The sequence below is a fragment of the Pipistrellus hanaki genome (assembly GCF_964339955.1).
Source record: "Pipistrellus hanaki genome assembly, chromosome: 3".
Classification (NCBI taxonomy): domain Eukaryota; kingdom Metazoa; phylum Chordata; class Mammalia; order Chiroptera; family Vespertilionidae; genus Pipistrellus; species Pipistrellus hanaki.
In genome coordinates this window covers 20,943,066-20,963,365 of record NC_140505.1, presented here as the reverse complement: position 1 = coordinate 20,963,365, position 20,300 = coordinate 20,943,066, and the positions used below count along the sequence as shown (strand labels likewise).

Sequence of the window (20,300 nt, the reverse complement as noted above, 5' to 3'; positions counted from 1 at the left end):
ATATTACACAGGTCCTAAAAACAGAATGGAAGATTGCAAGAATCAAGTCAAAGATTTGGAACACAAAGAGCCAGAAGACACTCCTCAGAAGCAAGAAGACAAGAGAATCCAGAAAGCTGAAGATAGTGTAAGAAACCTCTGGGACAACTTCAAGCGAACCAACATCAGAATTATGGGGGTCCCAGAAGAAGGGAAAGAGCAAGATACTGAAAACATACTGGAAGAAATAGTGACAGAAAACTTCCCCCACCTGGTGAAAGAGTTAGACTTACAAGTCCAGGAAGTGCACAGAACCCCAAACAAAAAGAATCCAAAGAGGACCACACCAAGACACATCGTAATTAAAATTCCAAGAGCAAAAGATTAAGAGAGAATATTAAAAGCAGCAAGAGAAAAGCAGGTAGTTACCTATAAAGGAGCACCCATATGATTGTCAGCTGATTTCTCAACAGAAACCATGCAGGACAGATAGGAATGGCAAGAAATATTCAAGGTGATGAATAGCAAGAACCTACAGCCAAAAATACTCTACCCAGCAAAGCTACTCAGAATCGAAGGCGAGATAAAGAGCTTCACAAATAAAAAAAAAAAGCTAAAGGAGTTCATCACTGCCAAACCAGAATTATATGAAATGCTGAAAATTATTCTTTAAGAAGAGGAAGAAGATAAAGATAAAAATTATTAACAACAAATACGTAACTATCAACAAGTGAATCTAAAAAACAAGGGAATTAAAAAATCTGATGAACAGTAATAACTGGTGAATATAATTGAATCAGAGGTATATAAAGGGACTGGACTGAGGATTCTCAGGAAAGAGGGGAGTGGGGGGTGCGGGAAGAGACTGACAAAAATTGTACACCTATGGATGAGGACAGTGGGGGTGGGGAAAGGGTGGAGGGTGGGGTAGGAACCTGATGTAGGGGAGTAATGGGGGGAAAAAATAGGAACAATTATAATAATCTGAACAATAAAAATTTATTTAAAAAAAAAGAATGAAGATAGTGCAGAAAGCCTCTGAGACCACTTCAAACATTGAAACCCTCACATCATGGGTATGCCAAAAGGAGAAGAAAGAGCAAGAAATTGAAAACATTTGGAAAAAATATTTTTAAATATTGTTTTTATTAATTTGAGAGAGAGAAGAAGGGAGAGGGAGAGAGAATTAGAAACATTGATGAGAGAGAAACATCAATCAGCTGCCTACTGCATACCCCCTACTGAGGATTGAGCCTGCAACTGGGCATGTGCCCTGACTAGGAATCAAATCAGTGATCTCTTGGTGCATGGGACAATGCACACCAGACAATATATATTTCCTAGTTCTGTCTACAGATAGGGCTATATCAGTGAAACTCTAGTAGCAAAAGCACAATCAGCACCTAGATCTTGGTTTCTAATGGTCATTTCTAGTTAAAATGAACCAGGCCTCCTGGGAGAATGCAAGTTCTGGAAACTAAGACACAAAATATACAAAATGGACCTAGAACAGTTTGTCATTCCAGAAAGTAAGGAAGCACTCCAAAAGAAAAGCACATACAATGATAATAGTATGTCGAAGCAACATAGAAACAAATTGAAAGAACTCCCAATAGCCAAAGTTAGAACAATTTGAACAATAAAATAAAGTCATACTGGATAATAACCAAAACTATAACATAAAAATCCATGGATTCCATACTACTACAAATATATGATTAAATAAATAGAGAAAAATAGGCAAAAATATGCATAATTCAAAATGATTTAAGTACATACTGAATTTCCAAGAAGGTGGAACACAACTTATTACTCAAATATAGGCTTAAATATAAGCTATGCATAGTATGCTATTCAATGAAGTACAATATAGAAAGAAAAAAAATTATTTACAGTGATAAGTTTTTCAAATATTACCACACCCATGTGATCAAAATTAATATCAACAAGTCTGTATATTTGATATGATGTAATCTTCTTCCAAAGAAGGGGGGTGGGAGTGGACATTATAAGAAACTGTACTATCGAGAGGGCCTAAATGTACACAGTAAGTAAATGCAAAATGGTACTCTGGGTTGAATCCTAGAAAAGGTCATTAAGGAAAAGCTAAGGAAATCTGAATGAACTACTAGATTTAGTTAATCTTGGCTTAGTATGACAAATGTATCACACTACAGCTCAATATTAATAGAGGAAACTGGGTGTGTTGCTTAGGGCTAGGGATGGGCAAGTGGGCAAGAGAAGAGGTGATGGTATGTTCTAAAACTGGATGTGCTGATGGTTGTACAACTCTAAATTAATCAAAAGCAATGAATTACACATTTACCATAGGTAAATTTTATATAAACAATACCTCAATCAGGTTATTTTAAAGTGCATTGGTTGGTACATTGTTAAAATGAGTATAACCATAAAAGATGTTGAAAATACTTATAAATTTGTAGTTCTAATTACCATATCAGGACCACACGGAGTGCCATCTTGTACATATGTATCATCTCTTTCTCCAGGTGTACTTATTGCTGTAGTGGGGTTGGAAGGTAACTTGTCCGCGTTTAGAAATGTAGACACACATATTTCATCTCGTACGTGTGTGTAAATCACAGATAAATTTGCTTTTGTTACTAATTTTTTATGTGGCCAGGCACAAACTAATTTTCCACACATGAGATTACTAGAAGCAAAAGGCAGGAAAAAAAATCTCATATTAACATAGATTGTTGATATAGCTAAGTTAAAAAGGTATTTCACTGACTTAAATTTCAGTTTCAAGAGTTTTCTCAGTAATTTTCTGAGCCCACTGACTATGTATGATGTGGCTCTTTTTGTTTTGTGAGGCAATATGGCAAGGAAAAATATTAATGATTTTTACAATCTGATTAATGATTTTTACAACCTGATCTCTCCTATATTGACTTCTGATATTTAAACCAATGGTTGCTGGTCTTTAATTCTTTCATTAGTAAAATAAAATAGCTCTTACTACAAATGTTTGATGTATTAAAGATATTTATTATATAATGTATATAAACTACCTAACACAATGCCTACCTCATCACAATAAACAGAGGCTATTTTATGGTCATTATTGTAACATTATAGATGCATGTTATTTGTAGGCAATAGGTAATAACATTGTTCTCAGATAATGAAACAAAGAAAACCTGGTATAAAATACCATTTTAGTCTGTACATATAATATATTATGGGATATTCGCAACATATAAGCTACATTACAAACAAAATTAGAATTGCCTAATACATACGGAAAAGAACAATAGTTAGGTCCACAGTTTCCATATCTATCTCCTCTTGTATTTATTTCATCATAACAAGCAAATTGAGCACCTCTAGCAGCTGAAAGAAAAAAAAATAAGTAGGTTATAATACATAATTAGAATTATCATTAAATAAATAATAAACTCACTCTGAAAATTATAATGTGACTAGAGGTCCGGTGCATAAAATTCATGCATGGGGTGGTGGTGGTGTCCCTCAGCCCAACCTTCACCCTCTCCAATCTGGGACCCCTCATTGGATATCCCTGTCACAATCCAGAACTGCTGGTTCCAAACTGCTCGCCTGTCTCCCTTCCTGATTTCCCCTAACCACTTCTGCATGCCAACCTGATTACCCCCTAACCACTCCCATGCCAGCCTGATTGATGTTTAACTGCTCCCCTGCCAGCCTGTTTGCTGCCAACTTCCCTCCTCTGCCAGCCTGGTCACCCCTAACTGCCCTCCCCTGCATGGTGGATCATCCCCAACTTCCCTCCCTTGCAGGCCTGGTGCCTCCCAACTGCCCTCCCTTGCTTGCCTGATCACCCACAACTGTCCTCCCTTGAAGGCCTGGTCCCTCCCAACTGCCCTCCCCTGCTGCCCATCTTGTGTCCACATGGGGGCAGCTACCTTGATCTTGTGTGTTGGAATGATGGTCAATCTGCATATTACTCTTTTATTAGATAGGATAGAGGCCTGGTGCATGGGTGGGGGCCAACTGGTTTGCCCTGAAGGGTGTCCTGGATCAGGGTGGGGGTTACATTGGGATGTGGGGCAGCCTGGGCTAGGGGCCTGTGGTGGTTTGCAGGCCAGTCACGTCCCTTGGTGACCCAGGTGGAGACCTTGGTATCTGGAATTTATTTACCTTCTACAATTGAAACGTTGTAGCCTGGAGCAGAGCCAAGACTGCTTGGTCCTTGGCTGCCACCATTTCTGTTTGGATTTGTTTACCTTCTATAATTGAAACTTTGTAGCCTTGAGTGGAGGCTTAGGCCCACAAAGGCAGGCAGAAAGCTTGGCTTCTTCCATTGCCAAGAAAACCCAAGGCACCTTCTGTTCTCTGTGACCACAGCCATCTTTGTTGGGGTTAATTTGCATACTCACTCTAATTGGCTGTTGGGCATGGCTTGTTGGTATAGCAGAGGTATGGTCAATTTGCATCTTACTCTTTTATTAGATAAGATTCTCTACAGAGGATTATAATTTAACTTGCATTAAATAGTAGCTGGGGATAGATTTAGGATTAAAAAGAGATCCTATCATTTTAAGCCTGTTAGACTTTCTTCTATATGAAACACAGATAAAGTAAATAGCAGCATGATTCAAATGGTTCTATATTGTTAACAGAATGAGCAACCCTCTTTATTTCTGCTAAATTGATCACTTTCTTTCTTCATTCTCTATCCTGTGTGAAAATAGAGTTTGCTCTTATTCCAAACAAAACAGGAGAGAAATAGTATCCATAATGAAATACTGATAACAAGCCCAGAGATCACTTAACTGCTCGTATTCCATACTAGTTTCTCATATCTGTTCCCAAGCATCATAACAATCACTAAATAAGAATTGTTGAATTTTAAAATTATGAAAACATAAATGTTTATCTAGTTTAGCCCTTTTATATTTAGTTATATCTAATTTTAAAAATGAGAATACTTCAAATGTATACAAGAGCTGCTTCATCACTTAGTCTTCACTGGAGCCAGAACCTTCAGTCTTCTCTCTGCACCTGCATATGCAGATTAACCCATCATATTTGTTGGGTTAATTTGCATACTCACACCTGATTGGATGGTGGTTGTCAAGGAGGTATGGTAAATTTGCATATTTTCTTTTATTAGTGTGGATCATGAGGAAATAAAAAGTGATATAGCTACAATAAAACGTAACAAAAGGTTTCAACATTAGACTAGAAGTGGAGAAACAACAAATTAGAAGGAAGGACAGGAAAAACACACACACACAATCTGAACAGCAATTGGATAAAAACATTTAAAATCAGGAGGAGGACCTAATGGAGCTTTGGGATAACATGAAACAAAATAACATATGTATAATAGTGGTGCCAGAAGGACATAAAGTGGAACAATGTTTAGAAAACCTATTTGAAGAAATAATGATGGAAAACTTCTAGGATTTGGGGAATAAAAACATCACACAAGCACAGAGAATCCCAAACAAGATGAACCCAAAAAGACCCACAGCAAGGCACCTCATAATTATTGTGGCAAAAATTAATGACAAAAAGAGGATCTTAAAGGCTGCAAGAGACAGAAAGTTACCTATATGGGATCCCATTAGATTATCAAATGATTTGTCAACAGAAACATATCAGGTCAGAAGGGACTGGAATGAAGTATACAAAGTGATGCAAAGTAAAAAAATGAATCTAAGAATACTATACCCAGAAAGGCTATCATTCAAAATTGAAGGGGGAATCAGAACTTCACAGACAAAAAAAGACTAAGGGAATTTATCACTATCTAGCCAGTACTGCAAGAAATGCTAAAGGCACTGTTGTAGAAAGAAGGAATAGAAAGGGAAAAAGGAACACAGGCACATAAAAAGAATGGCTACAAACAAGTACCTATCAATAATAACCTTAAACATAAATATATTAAATGCTCCAATAAAAATACATTGAGTGGCTGAATGGATAAGAAGACATTACCTATATATATGCTGTCTACAAGAGACCTGTCTCAGAACAAGGGACTCGCCCAGACTAAAAATGAAGGGATGGAAAAATATCTTCTAGGCAAATAGAAATGAAAAAAATAAGCTGGAGTAGCAATATTTATAACTGAGAAAATAGACTTCCATAAAAAGAGATAAGAAAGGCCACTTCATAATACTAAAGGGATTGATACAACAAGAGGATATAACTCTGGTAAACATATATGCACCCAATGCAGGAGCACCCAAATACATTAAAAGAAAAAAAAAGAAAAAACTTCTGCAGGATATCAATGGAGAGATCGGCAGCAGTAAGTCACAGTAGGGAACTTTAACACCCCTTTGACATCACTGAATAAATCCTCTAGACAAAATAAATCAGCAAGTAAACAGCTATCTTAAATGACTCACTAGATCTGATGGACTTAATTGGTATCTTCAGAACATTTCATCCCAAAGCTACATAATATATACATTCTTTTCAAGTGCACATAAGACATTTTCACATATAAACCACATATTGGGTCATAGGCAAAGTCTCTCCAAATTCAAAAAGATTGAAATCATATCAAGCATCTTCTCAGACCACAATGGCAGAATATTAGAAATCAACTACAATAAAAAAAAAATGAAAACAAATCATGGGCTTGGATGCTAAATAGCATGCTATTAAGCAATGGTTGGGTTAACAAAGAGATCAAAGAAGAAATTAAAAACATTCTGGAAACAAATGACAATGAAAACACAACAATCCAAAATCTATGGGACACAGTAAAAGCAGTCCTACAAGGAAAATTCATAGCATCTCAGAAAACAAAAAAAGATGGTAATAAATTATCTAACTCTATAATTTAAAGAATTAGAAAGAGAGCAGCAAGAAAAGCCTAGAGTGAGCAGAAGGAAGAATATAATAAAAATCAGAGCAGAAATAAATAACACAGAGAAAAAAATGGTACAAAAGATCAATAAAACCAATAGCAGGTTCTTTGAAAGGTTAAATAAACTTGATGATCCTCTAGCCAGCCTCACCAAGAAAAAGAGAGAGGACCCAAATTAAAAAAAAAAATCAAAAATGAAAGAGGCAGAATGATAAGAGACCCCACAGAAATACAAAGGATTGTAAAAAGAAAAAAATACTATGAACAAATCTATTCTAACAAACTGAAAAACCTAGAAGAAATGGACATATTCCTAGAAAAATACAACCTTCCAAAACTCAATTAGGAAGAATAAAAAATTTTGAATGGGCCAATAACTATGGAGGAAATTGAAGCAATTATCAAAAAATGTCTAACAAACAAAAGCCCTGGGCTAGATGGGTTTACAGGGGAGTTTTGTAAAACATTCAAAGAAGAACTAAAACCTATCCTTCTCAGACTATTCCAAAAAATTCAAGAGGAAGGAACACTTCTAAGCTCATTCTATGAAGTCACCAATACCTTATCTCAAAATCAGATAAAGACACTAAAAAGAAAGAGAATTATCCCTAATGAACACAAATGCTAAAATCCCTCAACAAGATTCCAGCATTATATTAGAAAGATAATACAGCATGACCAAGTGGGATTTATTCTGGAGATGCAAAGATGGTACAATATCTGCAAATCAATAAATATGATATATCACATAAACAAATGAGAGATAAAAATCACAGTCATAATAATTGATGCAGAAAAAGAATTTGATAAAATCCAACACCATTTCTTGATAAAAACCCTCAGCAAAGTAGGAATAGAGGGATCATATCTCAACAGAATAGAAGCCTTATCTGACAAACTTACAGTCAATATCATAATCAATGGGGAAAAAACTATAATCAATCCCTCTGATAATAGGAACAAGACAGGGATGCCTTGTTTGACACAGTACTGGAAGTACTGGACACATAGCCATCAGATGAGAAAAAGAAATAAAAGGCATCAAAGTTGGAAAGGAAGAAGTAAAACTGTCATTATTTGCAGATGACATGATATTGTCCATCATCAAAAAAAAAACTATTTGACTTAAAGACTCTATATAAAAAAAAATTATTGGTATTCATAAATGAATTCAGCAATGTAGCAGGATACAAAATTTACACTCAGAAATCTATGGGGGGTTTTTATATACCAATAGTGAAACTTACATAAAGAAAATTTTTTAAAAAATCCCACTTACAACCAATGCAACAACAAAATTAAGATACTTAGGAAAAAATTTATCTAAGTAGGCAAAAGACCTGAACTCAGAAAACAACAGGATGTTGAAAAAGAGATAGTGGAAGATATAAACAAATGGAAGAATATACAGTGTTCATGGATTGGTAGAATCAACATCATTAAAATGTCCATACTACCTAAAGCAATATATATATTCAATGCAATCCTCATTAAGATACCAAAGGAATATTTCACAGACCTAGAAAAAACTCTCCAGAAATTCATATGAAAGAAAAAAAAAAGACACTGAATAGCCACAGCAATCCTGAGAAAGAAGAACAAACTAGGCAGGATCTCAACACCAGATATTAAGCTATTTATCAAAGCCACTGTCCTCAAAACTGCCTGGTACAGGCACAAGAACAGATATATAGACCAATGGAACAGAACAGAGAACCCAGAAATTGATCAAAGCCATTATGTTCAATTAATATTTGACACAGGAGGAAAGAACATAAAATGGAGTCAATACAGTTTCTTCAGTAAATGGTGTGGGGAAAATTGGTCAGATACACACACAAAGAAAAAAATGAATCTAGACCACCAACTTACATCATACACAAAAATAAACTCAAAATGGATAAAGGACTTAAATGTAAGAAGGGAAACCATAAACATCTTAGAGGAATCCACAGGCAGCAAAATATCAGCTATATGTCATAGCAATATCTTTACTGACACAGCTGCTAGGACAATGGATACTAAAAAAATAAAAAATAAATAAAAAGAATATATAAATGGGACTACGTCAAAATAAAAAGCTTCTGAACAACAAAAGAAACGATTGACAAAACTACAAGAAAGCCCATTGCATGGGAGAACATATTTACCAATTCTATCTCCTATAGGGTTTAATCTCCAAAATTTACAGGGAGCTCATACAACTTAACAAAAGGAAGATAAACAACGCAATCCCAAAAATGGGCAAAGGACCTAAATGGACACTTTTCAAAAGAGGACATACAGAAGGCCAAGAGACATATGAAAACATGCTCAAGGTCACTAATCATTCAAGAGATGCAAATCAAAATGACAAGGAGGTACCACCTCACACTTGTCAGAATGACTATCATCAACAAATCAACAAACGACAAGTGCTGGCAAGGATGTGAAGAAAAAGGAATCCCTCTTGCACTGCTGGTTGGAATGCAGACTGGTGCAGCCAATGTGGAAAACAGTATGAATTTCCTCAAAAAAATTAAAAATGGAACACCCATTTGACCCAGTAATCCCACTTCTAAGAATATATCCCAAGAAATCAGAAACACCAATCAGAAAGGATATATGCTCCCCTGTGTTCATAGTAGCATAGCTAAAATTTGGAAACAGCCTAAGTGCCCATCAGTCAATAAATGGATTAGAAAACTGTGGTACATCTTCACATGGAATACTACTTTGCCGGAAAAAGAAGGAACTCTTACCATTCTTAACAGAATGGATGGCACTGGAGAGCATATGCTAAGCAAAATAAGCCAGCTGGAGAACGATAAATATCACATGATGTCACTCATCTGTGGAATACAATGAACAACATAAACTGATGAACAAAAATAGATCAGAAACAGAGAAGTCTCAAACAGACTGTCAAACCTCAGAGGAAAGGCAGGGGAGCATGTATAGGGGGATGGGCAAGAGCTCAACCAAAGGACTTGTATGCATGCATATAAGCCTAACCAATGGACATAGACACTAGGGAGGTGAGGGCATGTGCTGGGGGGTGGGAGTGGTAGGGTAGAGGTCAATGGGGGGAGGGGGAAGGGCAGAATATGTATAACTGACTTTTTAAAAATATTTTTAATCAATCAAGAATATATATTTTTTTAAAATCAAAGTTGATTACAGGAAAATCCATCATGCACAAAACACTAAATGTTGGATTGAGATGAGTCATTGCTTGTTATATAAAATCTGTGTCAGCCAAAACAGGTTTGGCTCAGTGGACAGAGCGTCGGCCTGCAGACTGAAGGGTCCCAGTTTCGATTCTGGTCAAGGGCATGTACCTTGGTTGCTAGCACATCCCCAGTGAGAGGTGTACAGGAGGCAGCTGATCCATGTTTCTCTCTCATCGATGTTTCTAACTTTCTATCCCTCTCCCTTCCTCTCTGTAAAATGTCAATAAAATATATATAATTTTTAAAAACACAAAAAACCTGTGTCATTTGAACAATTCTTCCAATCTACCCACAGTTCTCTTAATGGGCTTGGGGAGCCATATAAGTAACCCACAACTGTGAACAACCTAACACCCTCTACAGTGGCCTTTTTTAGCTCAACTTTTGAGGCTCAGGGTAACAGCCATTTTTGCATTGTTTTCTTCACACCAAAGGTCCACTGCCCTGGATGACTTACTCAAGGCCAGAATTTTCTTTTTCTCCCAAAATTATATCTTTGTGGTTCTGTCACCTAATTCTCCTGAGGCCTGAGAGATTTAAGAATATATGGTATCAACTTCCTTATTCTTGCCTCCATTTGGCAGGCTTTGAGCTGAGTTTACCACAAAACCCAAATGAATAAAGAAAGTGATCAGAAGTTTGGGACAACTTAGGACAGAAATTTGATGATCTTACAACAATGAAGTCACTGGGGTTCCCAGAACCCTGAGGGTGCAAGTTCCTTGATGGAAACATCAGCAACTGCAGTGACCTGCTGTGGTTAGGAATGCTCTTGGAGGAGATTTTGAGAAAGTAGTGGGATCAAGAATTAGTTAGTTAGTTAGTTAGTTAGTTAGTTAGTTTGTTTGTTTGTATTTTGGGGGGTTATTTCTCTTTCATTTTGTTTCCTATGTGGTTGCAATGATCTCTAGAAGAAAGAAATTTATTTTGTGTACTTACATATACTTGTTCATCTTGTTTGTTAATCCCTCATATTTTATAACTCACAGTGCTTTCCCATCACATTTTATTACCAGATCAGGACTGCAATGAAGGTAGGCAGGTGTTTATGTTTCTGTTTATGGATGAGGAAAGCTAGTGTACTGCACTTGGTGACATTGATGTCAATGCTCAAGAATATTACAAGCAGCTACTCCTAAGTTTGACCATTTAGGAATTATCAGCAATTCCTATATAATAAAAGGCTAATATGCAAATCAACTAAACGGTGGAACAATGAATCACACTGACCACCAGGGTCAGACACTCAATGCAGCAGGAGCTTCCCCTGATGGTCCATGTGCTCCCACAGGGGGAAGCACCTCTCAGCAAGAAGCTGAGCTCACAGCTGGCTGGTAGAGAGCCGGCCTAAGCTGGCAGTCAGACATCCTCCAAGGGTTCCAGAACTGTGAGAGGGCATAGTATGGAGGTTCCACAAAAACTTAAAAATAGGAATAAACAATTCCTTTGCAATTCCAGCAATCCCACTTCTGGGTCTATATTCAAAGGAATTGAAATCAGGATCTCAAATAAATACACTCCCACATTCATGCAGCCTTATTCACAATGTCTAAGATATACAAACAACTTAAGTGTCCATCAACAGATAAATGTAAAAGGGAAGGTGTGTGTATATGTGAATGTATGAATATTATTCAGCCATGAAAATAAGGAATTCTTGCCATTTGACATAACCTAGATGAATCTTGAAGGCATTATGCTAAGTGAAATAAGTCAAAGAAAGGCAAATATATAACATCACTTATATGTGGAATCTCAAAAAAACAAACAAAAAAACAACTCATGGAATCAGAGAGTAGTGTAGTAATTATCAGAGACACTGGGTAGTGTAAATAGGGATATATGGCCAAAGGGTAAAAACTTCCAGTTATAGTATTTACAAGTTCTGGTGATATGAACAGCATAGTGGTTATAGCTAAGAAAACTGTATTATATACTTGAAAGTTGCTAAGAGAGCATACCAAAGTTCTCACCACAAAAAAAGAAATGGAAATTATGTGACAAGTTGGAGGTGTTAACTAACACTATGGTGGTAATCATTTAGCAATGTGTAAATATATCAAATCAACATGTTCTAAATCTTAAATTTACATAGTGTTATATGTCAATTACATCTCAATAATGTTGAGGAGGAAAAGATATTCCAGAGGGAGAAAGATACCAGCAAAACTACAGTGCAGGAAGTCCTAGATTCCCCTCTTTCTTTCACAAATCCTATTGATTCAGCATTAATTCAGGGTAAGTTCCCTTTGGGATGAATCCTAAACTCAGTAAAAGGTCTATGGAATGAGGTTTGGCTGCTGCCTGTAAATCATATATGGTTTTTATGCTGGAAAACTAATGCCTCCTTTAGAATTACATGAAACCCTCCTTAAGGTGATTCTGGTCACTAGTGTCCATGATTGGCTTCCATGGATGATCTAGTCAAAGAATTATAGTTAATTTGGATTTAAAAACAGATTGTTTTCAACAGCTACCTATGGCCTCCAAGGTCTACATGAAGCTACATAAATGGGATTGTTTTCCAAAATTAACTACAAAAGTTGACTGATAGCCAAACTTACCTTGTTCTAGACACATCAACACAAGTGATCACTTGGATTGGACAGACATTAATTTGAAATCAAGATTCATTACATGTTATACTTTCCTCCAAAAAGACAGCTATTCTATTTTAGGAGATTATTATTGTACTTATTCACATATAGTTTCCCACAGAGGGCTTTAAAATCACTGTCAATACTAACAAAACAGTAAATAAATTACCTGGGGAACATCTAGCTGACATCCCACTCTCTAACACTAAAAATAACACTGAGATTTATTTTCTTGCTTTTATTTGGGAAAATATTGAATCTGAAGTACACATTTCTATTTTTTCTTGACTTTAGTGGTAATTTGTTTTTTATCTCAGTTATGTTTTAAATGTTGCTGTAAAGTAGCCTGGCTTGACAGATGGCACAACCACAATTCTATAGAAAAGAACAAAAGTATAATAATTACTAAACCCTTGTGTCGTTCTCCTTTTAAATCCCTGGCATTCCTATTGATCTGGACACTAATTAGAATTTTCTCTCCTGACCTGGCAAAGGAAGACCTAGAGGGAGGACTAAGAAATAAAACATTTCTCACTCGCTCAAAAAATCTAAACTACATATGGGTAGGAAAATGTGTATTATTTCAATGACGCTAATATTCTACACATTTATAGAAAACTATCAACTTGGAAGCCCTCACTTTTCAGAAAGCCCCTTTGAACAGAGCCAGTATTAAAATCCACACAACCAGTCATTAGCCCTGCTTTGTTCTAGTAAAATCCTTAGTTTCATTGTAAGTCTAATCTAACCCCCACCACCTCAGGTTCTATATACCGTTCTGAGAAGCTTCATTTCTACTTGAGGGTTTTTTTATGTGCAAATAACAGTTTATAATAATAAAAGTGTAATATGCCAATCAACCAAACAGCTGAACAGCAGAATGACTGTCCAGATGACCTTTCAGACAAACCTGGGCTGTGGGTCCGAGGCAGCTGGGGCTCCGAGGGCCTATTCTTGCACAAATTTTGTGCATTGGGTCTGTAGTTTCATATAAATGAACAGGGTTTTTTTTGTTTGTTTTAAAGAATGAAGACACTTTTATTTCCTTTAACAATAATATACGGTAGAGAAGCTTTCACTTATTAACAAATTATATCTACATTTTTGTTCTATAGAATTGAATAGAGCTTGGAACTATGAAGAAAATATGGTCATTACCTCCTCCAATTAAGTCTCTACACTGTTTATCGAATATCCGACATTGCCCTGTATAACAGAAGGATTCATTTGAATTACAATATTGCCCATCTCGTTTATAAGTGTCAGGTACACAATGTGAGTCAATTCCATTGCAATAGTCAACAAAATCGCATTCGTCATCATATTGTTTCCTACAAACTTTACCACTTGGTCTTAACTAGAAGGAAAAAGAAACATAAGAGAAGATTACATATCAGTGATACTCAAATTTTCTTTCTCTTCAGACTCTGAATTTCCATCCATTTTTTTCTAAGTTGCTAACTAAGATCAATGAGGAAATTTTTCTTAATTACTTAAGCACTGCATAACAACTTAGGTGATTGAATTTATAATGCATAAATGAGTGGGTAATATTTCTGAGAGATGTGATAAACTTAAAGATAATCAGGTTACCATTATTGTAAAAAAGAAAGTAAATCTAAGGAATTAATATAAAAATTACTTTCAATCATTATGGCTATGCTCAGATGTGTAGCCTTAGGTTTCTCCATATGCCAGATATCGGCAACCATTTACGAAACTGTAAACATATAGAACAAAGTGTGTAGATTTTAAAAAAAGAAAATTTAAGGATACATAGGAATTTTATTTCACAAACCACATTGCAAACAACTGTTTAAAAAAAATAACTTCTTCAATTATATATCTCTGATCTCTTCAGCTTATTTTTATTTTTTCAATAATGTTTTGTTAAGTGTATGTGATAGATCCTCCCTTCCCCCAACTGGTGGACGGAGTATGACATAACCTGCACCTGTGGCCTGGATATGCCTGGTTACCTAACCTGGCACCTTATATAGACTATACATTGAACCACCAATCAGCACCTGCCAAATACCCTAAGACCTTGATTCTTAAGTACCTAAATGCTTAATCATGTGCTTTATATGAATTGGTGAATCAGAGCATGCCAAGTACCCTAAGCCCCATCCCTTCCCATTCCTCCCCTCAAAAGGCATGTTCACTTCTGCACGTGTTGTTGTTCTCCCCTAGGGAGACAGCCCGGCAGGGTCCTTATCCTCTAATAAAGCCTGTAGTCCTGAGGCCTCTATCTGATCTTTCATTTGGTATTGAAACCAGGCATTTCATGTATTAATTGTATTCCTAAGTATTTGATGCTATTGGAAATAGCATTCGTTTTCTAACTTCATTTCCAGATTATTCATAGCTCTTGAAGCTATTGTATTCAATCGGTTTTTGTATACTAAGTGTGTGACCTGTGACTTTGATAAACTCATTTGTTTCCAAAGTAACTTTAAAAAATCAGGGAAACAAATGGCAAACCTTGAAGAAGGCTAACAAAAAAAAGAAAAAAAGAAAAAAAGAAAGGACTCAATTACAGAGTAGACAATAAAACTGATACCATAGAAATACAAAGGAACATAGAAAGCTACTATGAATAATTACATGTTAAAATTGTGTAAAATACAAGAAATAGATGCCTAGAAACAGACAACCTACCAAGAATGAATCATGAAGAAATAGAAAGCTTGAAGAAAATAATCACAACTAAAGAGACTGAATTTGTTATCAAACCTCTTAAAAAAAAGAAAAGCCCAGGACCAGTTGATTTCAGAGGCAAAATTTATGGAATATTTAAAGAATAATGCTAATACTTCTCAAACTCTTCAAGTGCTTTTTTTATTAAAGCACAAACTCATTTTACAAGGCCAGCATTATCAAGATACCAAAAACAGATTAGGGCACAACAAGAAATGAAAATTACAGGCTAACATCTTAATGAATATAAATATAAAACTTTTCAACAAAACACTAACACACCAAGTTCAACCACACATTAACGGCTCACAAACTATAACCAAGTGGGACTTATCTCTAGGATACATGGACAATGCAACACATAGAAATTAGAAAACATGACAAAAGGAGTTTTTAGGGGTAAAACAGGCAGGTTTAGGGAAGTCTCAAAATAAAGGGAGTCCATGGAGGAGGGCTGCAAAGGTGGGGGTGCTAGGAGCTGCCAAAAGGCATTCATTCACAGAATAAGGGGAGAGGAAGACTCTCATTCACAGAAGATAAGGGGAAAGCCACAGGGAGTAGAAAAACAAAAAAGGAGAAAGATGAAAAGAGATTTTCATAGGGAACAGAGAATTCTACCACAAGAGGAGGAGAAAAAGAAGGGGACTCCACATGGTGTTTGAGTCTTGAAGCTGCTATACTGACCAATCAAAAGGGATATCAGGACACAAAGAACTGCAACCTTTATAAGTCTTAGAAAGAGGGTCTCTCACCCTAGGAGTCTGTGTTTATTTCCCAATAATTTTCCACCTTTTCCTATAACAACTTTTGTCTGTGGCTTCATTCTTCAAATCCACCTGTACAAGGACCCAGGAAGGAAGCCACCTTTGCATCCTACTCAGAGGAAAACCACGTGTTTTAGTTTAATTTCTGCATTTCAATGATACACCCCATTAATAGAATTAAGGATAATAATTATATTATCCTTTGAAGAGATACAAAAACGTACAACAAAATTCAACTCCCTTTCATGATAAAAGTTCTCAACAATTTGGGTATAGAAAAAAAAAAAAAAACACATTTCCCAACATAATAAAGACCATATATGACAAGCCTTAGCTCACATCATATTAAATAGGGAAAAGCGCAGGGGTCCTCAAACTTTTTAAAGTGGGGGCCATATCACGGTCCCTCAGAGAGCTGGAGGGCCGGACTATATGAACTACTAATTCCTACTATAACACCTCGGCTGCGCTCACTGCCCAAAAAACCTGGCGGGCCGGATCAGACTCCTCTGCGGGCCGCATGTGGCCCGCGGGCCGTAGTTTGAAGACCCCTGGTTAAAGGGTGTCCTTTTAAGATCATGAACAGGACAAAGGCATCCTCTTTCTCCATTCCTATTCAATGAAGTACTGAAAGCTCTATCTAGAGCACTAAAGGGGGGGGTGGGGGGAGAATAAATAAAAGGAACCAAAATCATAAACAACGCAGAAAATTGTATCTGTTTGCAGATGACATGATCTTATATACAAAAAATTCCTAAAGAAGCCACCAAACAAGAGAACTGAGAAATAAAATCAGTAAAGCCATAGGTTATGGAATCAAAGCAGAAAAATATTTTTATTTCTATACATTTTTAACAAAATGTATGAAGAAGAAAAATTTAAAAACCTATTTATAATAGTACCAAAAAGAATAGAATATTTAGTAATAAATTTAACAAAGGAGGTTGAAAGTCTTGTCCACAGAAAACTATAAGACGTTGATGAAAATATTTGAGACACAAGTAAATGAAAAGATATTCTGTGTTCACAGATAAGAACTAATATTGTTGCAATATCCTACTATAAAAGAAACCTCAAAAATTTAAAAATAAAACTTCCATTAATCCAGGAATCCAATATAGGTCTATGTATCTAAAGAATATAAAATCAGTATCTTGAAGAAATATGTCAACCTCCATGTTCATTGCATGCAGCATTATACCTAACAGACATGGAAATAGCTTAAGTGTTCATCAATGGATGAATGCATATTTTAAATGTAGTATATATACACAATGGAGTAATACTCGACCATAATAAAATAAGGAAATTCTGCCAGATTAAACTTGAAGGTATCATTCTCAAGGAAATAAGTCAAACAAGAAATATATGCAAATAATATATGTATATATATTCACCAAAACAGAAAATAGAATGGTAGTTGTCAGATGCTACCAAGTGAGGCAAATTGGAAGACATTAGTCAAGAGTTCAAATTTTCAAGTCTAAAATGAATAAGTCTGAGGATTTAATGCACAGAATGGTGAGGGCAGTTAACAATAATGTATTACATATTTGAAAGTTGCTAAAATAGTAACTCTTAACTATTCTCGCTATATGAAGTGATAGATGTATCAACTAATCTTACATGGTAATAAATTTGCAATATATAGTTATACTAAATAATTATGCTGTAAACCTTAAATTTATATTATGTTATGTGTCATTTATATCCCAATAAGGCTGGGGGAAAATTATTTTTAAAAGATAAAAGTATACTCTTTCTCCAATCTTGCAAATGTTTACACCTTGTCCAGAAGTTTGTTTCCTTTTTCTTTAGGATTCCAGTGAATTGTGCCACCATGGGACAACTGCTCAGAAATTCTTTAAATGCTTTCAATAAAAAAAAGAGTAATTGAATGATTACAACAATAACGGAATGAATTGCAAAGGAACAGAGGACTTCACCAGAAGGCAGTGAAGAAAATTTAGCTAACAAAAGGAACTAATCAAACTTTCTGGCCTGATAGGTAGGGGTGATGTATGTTAATCATTAAGAAATCTCAATGTGTACAAGAAAGATTTGTAATGAGGTATAGAAATGGGAAGTCAAGTTAGTAGAGAAGAAGCATCGGGTATAACGTACACAAGAGAGGATAGATTGCTGGAAAGACTGAAGTGGGAGAGTGGGTCCAATGTTACTAAGATATAATAAAGTGAGAAGGGTGAAATATGTTTTCCATCTTCTTTAAACAAGAATTTCAAGTAATTAATGCTAAGCTACTATAAAATACATATTGCCTCTTACCTCGCAATTTTGTGTGCAGCATTCCCCGGAACCACACGCAAAGCTGCTATCTTTCAATCGACATGCTGTAGAATCACAGCATTTTATATGTGTACATGCCTGTAAATTAGTGCTATTACTCAATCGTGTATAATTAGGTACCATCAAATAAAACTGAAACTTATGATTTCTTTACAAAGTAGGAGGCTTTTCTTAACTCAGTTTTAGTAATCCCATTCTTTTATGAATTTACAGGATCAATATGTCATTCACTAGTTTGGAAAAGAAATGCGTTGTTTCACTATGCTCCATGCAATCTGAACAACATTAATATACTGTAGAGCCAAAACCTTAGAGGAAGTAATTATTAGATACCTTGTTAACTACCATTCTCTTCAAAAATTTTCTTATATATTCTTGCTTTGATAATAACTTGTATGACCCAGATCTGTTCACATAGAGAACTTCTCTGATGTGAAGCTGTCAAAAGCAACATTCTTCTCTCTGAAATGGCAAAATCTCCAAAAAAAAAAGGTGGTCCAAGAAGCCAAACACATCTATTTAGACCTCTGATGTCACTGGGATGCTGGCCGCTGTTGTATAGTTACTTATCCTATATAATAAAGAGGTAATATGCAAATTAACCCTCATGCCCTCACAAGATGGCTGCCTACGACTAGGCCTGAAGGGGGTTAATGAGGGACAACCAAGCAACTGCACAAGCAGATTGCGGGGGGCAACCAGGCCAGCAGGGGGGTTAATGAGGGATGATCAAATGACTGAACAAGCAGGCTGCATGGGGCAACCAGGCCAGTGGGGGGACTGTAAAGGGTGACCATGTCGGCATGGGGGGCAGTTGGGGGCAACCAGGCCAGCAGAGGTGGCAGTTGGGGGCTACCAGGCCGGCAGAGGGGGCAGTTAGGGGTGATCAGGCCAGTGGAGTGGGGGGAGAGGGGGTGCGCACAGTTAGGGGCAACCTAGTAGGCAGGCGAGCAATTAGGAGACAGCAGTCCAGGATTGTGAGAGTGATCTCTGACTGCTGGTTTAGGCCTGAACCCACTGCTGGCAGTCAGACATCCCCCAAGGGGACCCAGATTGGAGAGGGTGCAGGCTGGGCTAAGGGGACCCTGCTCCATGCAGATTTCATGCACGGGGCCTCTAGTATTTTATAAAATTCAGTGCCTTCAGTCAGCTTGTCTAGTCTTCAGTAGCAAGTTTGTTTTAAATTATGTAGTCTCTCCATTACAATATCAGATGTTTCTCTCCTAATATTGCCTTTTTTGTTATTGATAATTTCTTATTACTATTTTCTTTTCTTTTTTTTTGTGCTGCAGCTTTGTTTCATTTCTTTATTTTTTTATTTTCTTTATTGATTAAGTTATTACATATATGTGTCCTTATTCCCCCTTGGCCCTCTTATCCCTTCATCCCCTCCCACTCCTAATCATGACCTACACCCCTAGTGTCTGTGTCCATTGGTTATGCTTATATACATGCATATAAGTCCTTTGGTTGATCTCTCTCCATTACCGCCACCCTCCCCTACCTTCCCTCTGACATTTAATGGTGTGATTGATGCTTCTCTGTCTCTGTATCTGTTTTTATTCATCAGTTTATGTTGATCATTATACTCAACAAATGAGTGAGATAATGTGATATTTATCTTTCTCTGTCTGGCTTATTTCGCTTAGCATAATGCTCTCCAGGTCCATCCATGGTGTTGGAAATGGTAAGAATTCCTTATTTTTTACTGCAGCATAGTATTTCATTGTGGGTATGTACCACAGTTTTCTAATCCACTCGTGCTGATGGGCACTTAGGCTGTTTCCAAATCATAGCTATTATAAATTGTGCTGCTATGAACATAGGGGTGCATATAGCCTTTCTGACTGGTGTTTCTAGTGGGATCACTGCATCAAATGGGAATTCCAATTTTAGTTTTTTTAGGAAA

The 20,300-nt window shown here is 36.3% G+C and overlaps 1 protein-coding gene across 1 annotated transcript in view; it reads right to left on the bottom strand.

The window, feature by feature from the left end:
• LOC311618707 (disintegrin and metalloproteinase domain-containing protein 5-like) overlaps window positions 1-20,300 on the bottom strand; it is a gene marked incomplete at its 5' end in the record, with an annotated part of 90,563 nt that overhangs the window by 33,061 nt on the left and 37,202 nt on the right. The window contains 4 exons of the mRNA XM_084876258.1: window positions 2,434-2,653; window positions 3,246-3,336; window positions 13,779-13,977; window positions 18,371-18,435. Coding sequence (XP_084732384.1) covers window positions 2,434-2,653; window positions 3,246-3,336; window positions 13,779-13,977; window positions 18,371-18,435 — 575 coding nt within the window. The remainder of the gene's footprint in view (window positions 1-2,433; window positions 2,654-3,245; window positions 3,337-13,778; window positions 13,978-18,370; window positions 18,436-20,300) is intronic.